Raw genomic sequence first — 9,884 nt, 5'->3', positions numbered from 1 at the left:
TTGGACCAATAAAAACTATAATGCAGAAAGCCATGTCAGTTAGCTTAATCCAAAAACTGTTATTAGCAATGGCAATGTCAAATAGGCTTTCATAATATGATTTTAGAGTTTAAAAAAAAAAACATAAAAAATTTTAAATTTTTTGCTGCATATATATAAATTAGATGAGATGCATAATTTTTTTCTTGTTTTATTTTGCAATACTGGTATAAGGATCTATCTCAAGTTACATTGAAGGGTGAAAAAGCAATGTCAAGGTAATTGTGAGTGAGTCTCTGAGCACCAGGTAAGCAAGGTCTACTGCAACAGTCAAGATCATGAGTTTTGAAGACCTCTTTTGCTGCTTCTTCTTGTACTTAGTCCCCGGCTGTTATTGATTTTACAAGACAAAAGGCAATCTTGCCCTAATATGCTTTTGGAGGTGAGAGATAAAGAAGATAAGATCAAGTTTGGAATTTTATGTATATGTCCATATAGATCTCAATTGACATGTCTTTTTAATACACATCGACTGCCACATAAGCAAACATAGGGACCATATCTGTAAAGCCAGCATTCCGACGAGCAAAACTAGTGATAGACACTTAGTCGGTTGTTTTAAAATGTTTAAGCACTTAACAGTATTTTACTGTGAAATACTCAAATAGAAAAAATGTAAAAGTTCAAGCACTGAAATTATTATTATCCTTCGGAAAATATTTTTCTCTCTTTAAAATGGAAAATCATTTTCTTAAAGTGACTCAATTTTTCATTAAGCATGAAAATATTTGTTGATTTATTTTCTTGAATGCTCTAAAAGATGAAAAATTATAAAAAATATTTTTCTTCACGTTATTTAATGAAAATAAATTAGCCTTAATTGGAGTTTTGCCTCTCCGAAACCTCCGCAATGATTCGATAAGCCAAATTAGCTTAGAAATTTCATTGTAATTTTTTAAATAATTCAAATATTCAATGTTTTAAACTATTTTTTATTCGAAAGTAAAAGTAGAAAAATTGAAAAGTTTATATATTAAAAATATAATTAACCCTTGAGTTTTTAACAAAACGGATGAATTCTATCCATGTCCATATGTGTAGAGTGTCCGAAGTAATGAAAGACGAGACACGCTTAAATTTAGGAATCGTAATAAGAGAATTCAATCCATTAAAAAACACTAATATATTTCATCTGAAACTCCAATAGATCTAAAAGTTGGTTTAGGGTCACGTCAAGATCTGAATCGCCAATGCATTTCTTAACTACCAATGACGGAGCTTTACTCTTCCTTTCTTCCATTTCGAAGTTTTCAACTTAGCTCGCTCAGCTCAAAGCTTCTGAAAATCCAAATGATCCTTACTTGATAAGCTAAGCTAAACCAAAAACCCAACTAAACTTACAGCCATGCCGTCATCTCCTAAATACCTTCATTCCCGCCTTTCGCCGCCATCCCCTTCCCGCCGATCAGCGTTCCTAATGTTCTTCTGCCTCTTTATCGGCATCTCCGGCCTCATCTTCGGACTCACTGCCCCGTCCGGCTACCGCTGTTCCCATACCACCGCTGACCCACGATCTGTTCGCGTGGTCTGGGACATCAATTCTAATACTAATCTTAACAATAACAATAACGACGGTTCCGTTTTGAATACCGAGAAGAAGAGGCACAAGGTTATGGGGTTTGTAGGGATTCAAACTGGGTTTGGCTCTGCTGGCCGGCGAGAGTCATTGAGGAAGACGTGGATGCCGTCCGATCTCCAGGGCCTTCAACGGTATGTACATAATGTATTTATGTTCTCATTTTGTAGTTAGTTGATGAAATTTGGAAAGTGCATTCTTAGTTTAGAATTTATATGCTTGAATTGGGTTTTACTAAGATTCCAATTTAGGACTTAAGCAATCAACAAAAACTAACTGTTTTAGCTTAATTAATTGGTTTCAGGTTGGAGGAATCTACTGGTTTGGCTTTCAGGTTTATTATTGGTAAAACTAATGATAAATCGAAGATGGCTAAGCTGAAGAAGGAAGTTGCAGAATACGATGATTTCTTGCTATTAGATATCGAGGAACAGTATAGTAAGCTCCCCTATAAAACGTTAGTGCTCATTAATGAATATATTAATTTCTTAATCTTATAGGGAGTCTGACATTTTGCGAATCATATGCTCATCAGTCATCTGTTTGTTCAATTGCAGTTTAGCATTCTTTAAAGCTGCTTATGCGCTTTTTGATTCAGAGTTTTACGTTAAAGCTGATGATGACATATACTTGAGACCAGGTGATTGGAAAACCTTATGTATATTCATTATTTTTGGCCTACATTGTTGATTAGCTCTTGTTTCCTTGTACACTTCCATTCAAGCATATTACCATCTGTTAATTGCTTTCTTAGATCGTCTCTCCATACTCTTGGCCAAAGAGCGTGGCCACTCTCAAACATATCTTGGATGCATGAAAAAGGGGCCAGTATTCACTGATCCAAAGCTCAAATGGTTTGTCCTTTTCTTTATTGTTCCTATTTTATCATTTCTGTTGAAGTTCTTCTAGGCAGTGACTTACTCATCTCCTTAGTGCCCCTGGATTTTATATTAATATTCCTAATGGTCATTTTTCCCATTATAGCTTTCATAATAGAAGGAAAAACTGTTAAAATATTGCAAGCAATAACATAGTGCCACATGGATGATGAAAGTGCCTTTTGGCCTTCTGTAATATTAGCATGGATGATTGCCTGAAAGACATTGCAGATAGGAAAAAGTAATCAAATTTATGAAGGGTATACGGACAAGGATGAGTATATTATAGCTTAGTGGTGCTATATTCCTTCAAAGTCATGCATCTGTCTTAAGCCTTTGAAATTGGGATCTCATCTCCAATAATCATCACATATACCACTACAGTTCAGATATGTTGTCTAACCCAAAAGTTAAAGAACAGGGATCAATTTTTGGGGAAAATGATGTTAAATAGTAATTGATTCTTAGGAGAATTTAGATTCTAAGGATTCTTACCTGGATGGGACTAGGGAATTTGTGGACTGATAATGGTGCTGATGAGACGAACATCATGTTTGAGGCATAGAGGAGATTGTTGATAGAGAAGTTCTTTGAGAAATATGAAGATAATCATCTACGCAATGATTGAGATGAAATATTTTCTGAGGTTGATGTCAATTATTTTCCAAACAGGCAGGGGTTCACTACTTTGATCGGGGTATTTCCAGAACCTTCATCTTATTGATGATTAGCTTCATATTGATTATGGAGTTTCTTATCAAGATTGAGGATTCTAGTGCTTATTATGCTTAGGGGACCACATGAATGACAAAAGATTGGTCCCTGTGGTGAAAGGCCAGACCGTGGTTGGTGATAACACCCTAATAGTATAATTTCTTTTTTTTTTTTTTTTTTTTTTTTGACCTACTGTTGTTGGTGTTCACTAGTTGGAAGGGTGCATTTTCCTTTAATTGAAACTTAGCGCTTCAAGTTGACAAGTAGGTAATTGATTATGCTCAGCACATACGTTGTGCCTGGAACAATATTCATTTTCTTTTCCACCTCTTCCTAATTGCCCAAATCTTAGCATCTCCTACTTTCACAGTTTTGTTTTCTCCTATTTGTCTCTTTCCTTTTAACGTTCTTTATGTTCTTCAATTTGTGAGATTTTAGTTGGTGAGATTTCAATTGGGCTTGACATCTTATCTCAACCCCATGAGATTCATACAAGTAATTTATGGGGTTAACTAAGGTTTGTAATCCCTCACAGAGGCTTTCATTATCTTCAATGAAGAGAGCACCGATGGGGACATGGCAATTTCCTTCTCTTTCTTTTGTCCTGTTTCTGCCTTTTATTCTTCTATTCTTTGCTGGGTGTCGGAATTTGTGCTAGGGTGGTAAGGGGATGTGAGAAGATCATGAAGGATATCCTTCAAGATAGGATAAAAGATGGTCAATGTAGCCATTTGGTGAATTGGGATATTTTCTTTAAACCAAAATTCTAACAGTGTAAATCCTGGATGATTTGGTGTCCTAGAACATTATTCTGCTGAGCAAATGGTTCTGGCAACTGTCCTTAGAACTAGAAACTCTTTGGCATAAGATGATTATGAGCATGGGATTCCCCAGAATGGGTATGCAAAATATGGAGTAATGTGAGCCCTTGGAGATTTGCATCTGTATATTTTAATTTTTGGATAGCCTCATTATGCAAGTTCTTGCCCTTGTTCATTGTCCAGTTTCTGACCCTTATGCTTTGGCCAATCACATTCAGAAGGCATGGTTTCTTCGAAGGGTTAAGCTCTTTATTTAATCTGCACTCTGCAGTTGTTAACAGGATTAACGCTAATAATCTGGTTCATGTGTAAATATGGACACGGGTAGTTTCAAAGATGCATATTATGTGCTAGCAAGAGCTGCAAGATTCATAAGTCTCTGTTTTAATGTTATTCCATTATGTAAGTATTTGGAGTAGGAATTTTGGTATGCTCGTAAAACTATGTCTTTACACATAAAGTTTAGAGTGTTTATTGTTGATTTCTGTCAATGGTTGGGATATTCTTTTCCAGAGATGTGCTGTGATTTGGTGTCTAATGTGTTGGAAAAGAATACATTGGTCTGTAAGGATCATGTTTTTGAATTTGCAATTTATTTAGGATAAGGTTGTTTTTTTGGTATCATTCTGGTGTTCAGTGTCTCGAACTTTGAATTTGTTTAACCAGGGGCAGAACTAGACTTCAAGTATTAGGGGGCCATTTTTTTAAAAAAAGAAATAAAAAATGAAGAGCAAAATCAGTGGCCAATACGGATATCTTAATATATATATATATATATATATATATATATATATATATATATATATAATTTAGGAGGAAATTTTGAATTTCTAGAAAATTTTGGGAGACAAATATGGATATTTTTGAAAATTCATATAAAATTCTGAGGGGAAAGTTCGAATTTAAAATGTTGGGGGCAAGTATGAATTTTTTTGGAAATATATGTAAAATTCTGAGGGGAAAAATTCAATTTTAAAAAACCTGGGGCAAACAGTAGCCACCCAAGGCCCTATGTGGATCCATTCCTGTGTTTAACAGATATCAGCGAGATTGGACTGTAACAGTTAGGTAGAGAATGTATCCAAGATGCAATCAAATATGGATTGTTACATAAACATTCTTTTTATGCTTAATTTACAATGTTAACCAGAGTTGCACGAAGAAATTCAACTTTTTGAATTCCCTCAAAAAAAAAAAAAAAAAAAAAAGGGTTGGCATATAGATTATATTACCAAAATTCAGCATATATTGATAATTTTTGTTTCTTTCATCTAAAAACCTAGAAAAAAAATAAAGAGAATTCCAAAAAAAAAAAAAAAAAAAAAAAAAAAAAAAAAGGAAGAAGAAGAAGAAGAAGAAGACTACTCCAGAATATAAGGAAAACCTGTCATGCTAAATAATAGCACATTGCACTTCCTTGAGATAAGATGTGATGAGAGGTCAGCAATTTTTAGGGAGAAGATAAAAGTTTGTGTGGGTGTCTTCAGGCAACAGTTATCATGTTTAGAGAGGAATTATCCTCTTTAGCTGATTTTTCAATCAAGAAGCCCTTTGGACCCATGTCAGTTTCTTTTTAGGTTTTGAATATACTTTGTTAAAAATTGTTTGTGTGCATGTGTTTAAAGTGAAAATGTATTCAGGTTACAGTATTTAAATCTAAATCAAGTTATGTAGGCATGGGTAGTGTGCACTTGCTCTAGCTGTGAACAAGGACTTCCAAATCCAATTCTAGTTACTTGGGTATTTAAGGTCCTTTTCTTTTCTGCTTAGTGCCTTGGGTTTTTTTCTTGCTTTGTACTTCCAATATTTTTATCAATAATTCATTTTCTTGTTCTTTCAACTGTCCATAGAAAATGCTAAGGTGTGGCACAAAGCTATAACGGAAATAGCAGCATAGAAAGCCTAATATCAGCCTTCTTCATTATTCCCAGTTCTTTTCTGCAATAGCCCTTAATTATTCCCAGAATACATCTGCATCATACTGCTACCCTTATGCCCAGTCAAATATCATATTTAGAGGACAGGCTTTTTTGTTATGTTTTCCCATTTCTCATGTTTAGAGAAGTAGTTCATCAAATAAACCCTAGAGGCTTAACAATAACTAAAAAAGAATTAGTTCTTCAATATGCAGTCATAAGTTATTAGGTAATAAGAATATATACTGATTCATGCAGGTACGAACCACTGTCCTTTTTGCTTGGGAAGGAGTATTTTCTTCATGCTTATGGTCCAATATATGCTCTTTCTGCTGATGTTGTTGCAAGTTTAGTTGCTCTTAGAAACGACAGGTGATTTTGCTTATACCCTTTCAGGCCTCCACCTGGAACCTTTTACTTATTAATTCTGGAACCTTTTTCTTTTTAATATCTTGTTTCCGTCATTTACATTTATTTAATTTTATTTTTAGACCTAAATTTTTTGAGTAGCAGCAAATTTGGTATTTATTATGGTTTTGGTACTCTGTCATCTGCCAAGTCTTAGAGGAAGCTCTTGTTGAAAATATGAAATCCTATAACAGTTGTTGATATTACGAGGAGCCTATTATGCTGCTCTTCTTTGCTTTTTTTTCTTCTGCACTTGTTTTCTCACCATCAAATTCTTGTTGAAAAGAGCATAACTCTTAGGACATAGGCATGAAGGGAAAAAATCCTTAAAAATAAAAAATAAAAAAAACGGAAAAATTCTAATGACCTTGTAATTTATTCTCCTTACTCATTGCTCTTCTCTTCCTGAGTTAGCAGGTTTATTTGGTGTGATGAATATTGCTTGCTCGTGTTTGCTTGTGGCATTGCAAGCACTTTGATCATTAGTTTTGTAGGAAATTGCCACACTATGACTGTGGAAAATCAGAAATTCGAGAAAAAGTTTTCCTTCCATATGACATCTCTTTTTTCCTTTGAAATATCAGTTTTAGGATGTTCAGCAATGAGGATGTTACAATTGGTGCATGGATGCTTGCAATGAATGTTAATCACGAGGATGATAGAGCACTGTGTGAACCGGAGTGTACGCCATCATCTATTGCTGTCTGGGATATTCCTAAGTGTTCAGGTTAGTGTCTTTTAACCAGATAGAAGCAAACGGAAAACAGTATCTGGGTTAAGCTTTTGTTAGAGTTCAGTTCCATGATCATATGTGCCACTGATTTTATTTTATTTCACATGATTGAGAATCAAAGCACATTGTTTCAGATATTGGTTGTAAACACATGAAATGGTTTCAACATTATAAAACTATGAATGGTTTATTACTATCAGATAAAAATATAAGGTACTGGGACAGATTTTTTTTTTTTTTTTTCCTAGTTTGGAGATGGTAACTAATTGAACCTAACATTTTAATCATTGCAATTAAAATTATGTTTCAATTTTATTTCTATCCAACTGCATTAGCCAGAGCAATCAGAACTATACTAAAAAGTTCAAAATTTAAAGATTTTAACTATAAGAATTGCAACATGTGAGTTTTATAAACAACTAGTTTGTCATTTACTAATAAAAACTGGGTGTCAATTAATATCCTATGAGCACCTGTTTTATTTGACTTTTTCAGCGAGAACAAGATATAGTGTTGTAAGTCACTCTTTATGCAGGGCTCTGTAATCCTGAAACCAAACTATTGGAGCTCCATCAGCAGGAAAGTTGCTCAAAAAGCCCAACTATGGCATCTGATGATGAGTAGCATTTCCGTCTCATTTTCTTCCAAATTTGTTGCACTGAAGAAGCATTTACAAGAGTTGCATACTTCCTGTTGGCTGTGCTGCTATCAGATACGTCTAATCAATTTCCTTCAACACATCTTAATTTTTTCCTCTGCTACCTTCTTAGATTATTCATTCTTTCTGTAATCACCTCTCAAATGTTGTAGATTAGAAAGAACAGAATTTTACAAAACCCTAAATTTTCAGTCAAAGCTTTAGAATTTAGGATAAGAGAAGCAATTAGGGTGATTACAGATAGAAATTTTTTGCTTTCATATATCCAATCCCAACTAGTTTGGGATTAAGGTTTAGCTGTTGTTGCTATTGTAATTATAGTGATATTGAATACATCATACCATATTTTGATGGCAAACAGCTCATTTGCAAGGCAAATACCAAAGCTGTTGCATTGTTTATTAGATGTCACCTCCTGGCGTTGGAGCTTACGGCAACTCCACTGCCCATGAGAGCCAAGTTGAATCTAACATAATGCCTGATCTTGAACTCGATTTGATTAGAAACCTCGAGACATAAAATTTGAGTGGAGCTTTGATGGAGTTTTAACTTTCGTACTCCAACTTGGGCAACTATTTTTTGTTTTTGATTCAATCCGGGACGCTCCTTCACCTCATAGACTCAATAGCATGCTTTTTTCCTCGTTTTTCTTCAATTATAAGAAAAAAAAAAGGTGCTTAAACAGAGGCTTGAAATACTTGAACTTGATTAAACTAGACTTATTTATAATTAAAATTTTAAATAAAGTTATCTATTAATGTTAAAATAAAATTTGAACAAGCTCAAGTTCAAGTTAATAAATTACTATTTAAAGATTATAAAGAATGTATTTAAAATTTGTATATTTGATTAGACTTGCAAATCCCTAAAGTCGTACCTGATCTTGGCTGAAATCATTATTTGATTTTGAGTTTAATTTCGAGTCAAGATTCGAAAAATTTCCAACCCGGGATAGTTGAGCTCAACTCATTTACACCTGAAGCAGAGGCAACAGTTTCTGTGAGATCAAGGATATTGTATGGAGAAACAATTAGACATTGGTTTTAAGTATGCCTGGACCCAACTTGGGGCAAGATTACATAACCAGACTGCTAACTTGAAGTTCGATAATATTGTAACCTTGATGAGCTGAACGGGACTGGGCTCTTCTCTGCAACAGTTGCAATATGCTCCAACAGGCTTTCCTTTCTGTCTTAGATATATGCAATGTGCTCCTAGTGGCCTAGTTCAGTTCATGTTTTATAATGCAAGTAGTTGGGTTTAAAATTATCTAACAATATAATCTAACATGTTTAGAAATTGTTCATTAAGCATTAACGTCAAATATAAAATTTTCATTTTTAAATTTTATTCAAATTTCATTTTTGAACTGCATAATATTTTTATATCAAAATTTATGAAAGGTAAATGTTAGAAAGTGATATTCTAATTTGGCATATTGATTTGTTTCCCATCATATTGATTAGAATTCACATCTTGATTTTAGGGTTGTGTTACGCAATAACTTTTTAGTAGCTTTTAGCGCTTTGATTGATCAAAATGCTAAATGCTACTTAGGAAATTATTCAGTAATATAGCGTTTGGACTAATTTTTAAAGGATTAGGGTAGCGTTTTGTAAAATATTAACTCATATAATTTTTAGCGTTTCATGAAAAACTACTAAATTAAACACTATTAAAATAACTAACAGCTTATTTTACCGAACAAATCCTTGACCAAGAGTATTCTTTTATGTAAAAGAAGACTTAATATAATAAGTAAAAGTTAGATCATAATTTTAAAAAAAAGAAAAAAAGAAAAAAACTGAAAATGAAATAGAAAGAAATACAAAATGTAAATGGAAATAAAAGTAATAAGTCTTATTTCTATATTTGAATTTTTTTTATTCTATTCTTTTATTCGTCATAACAAGGCTAAATAACCAAAAAAAAATTTGAATTTTGACGCTTTTGGCAAATTTAGACTATTTTTAATTGTACAAATTACCATCTCTGACTTATTTGTTTTTGTCAATTACGACCTCCGTCCAGAGCCTGTTACCTTGTTGCTTATTTGGCTGTTAATTACCTATGACATGCCAACTCACATTCATATGACCATTCTTTGACCGTTTATCTTTGCTTTTAGAATCTCTAAATTG

General features: G+C 33.5%; 1 protein-coding gene across 1 annotated transcript; it reads left to right on the top strand.

Annotated features, from left to right (window-relative positions):
• Positions 1–1,095: 1,095 nt before the first annotated feature.
• On the top strand, positions 1,096–8,101 carry LOC105639205 (putative beta-1,3-galactosyltransferase 14). The gene is made up of 7 exons (XM_012223190.4): positions 1,096–1,749; positions 1,920–2,072; positions 2,173–2,255; positions 2,370–2,469; positions 6,203–6,316; positions 6,937–7,079; positions 7,621–8,101. The coding sequence occupies exons 1-7, from the start codon at positions 1,385–1,387 to the stop codon at positions 7,707–7,709; spliced, it is 1,047 nt and encodes a 348-aa protein (XP_012078580.1). The 5' UTR covers positions 1,096–1,384; the 3' UTR covers positions 7,710–8,101.
• The last annotated feature ends 1,783 nt before the right edge of the window (positions 8,102–9,884 follow it).

Source organism: Jatropha curcas, chromosome 7 (assembly GCF_041381405.1).
Source record: "Jatropha curcas cultivar XTBG-Jc1 chromosome 7, XTBG_Jcur_1.0, whole genome shotgun sequence".
Taxonomy (NCBI): Eukaryota; Viridiplantae; Streptophyta; class Magnoliopsida; order Malpighiales; family Euphorbiaceae; genus Jatropha; species Jatropha curcas.
This window is presented reverse-complemented; position numbering and strand designations above follow the sequence as displayed.

What these genes read in the sequence shown, in the direction of transcription:
- LOC105639205 (XM_012223190.4), top strand. Translation starts at nt 1,385, where the DNA reads ATGCCGTCATCTCCTAAATACCTTCATTCCCGCCTTTCGCCGCCATCC. An exon ending in ACTGATCCAAAGCTCAAATG is followed by an intron (nt 2,470 to 6,202) that starts GTTTGTCCTTTT and finishes TGATTCATGCAG; the next exon opens with GTACGAACCACTGTCCTTTT. An exon ending in GGATATTCCTAAGTGTTCAG is followed by an intron (nt 7,080 to 7,620) that starts GTTAGTGTCTTT and finishes CTCTTTATGCAG; the next exon opens with GGCTCTGTAATCCTGAAACC.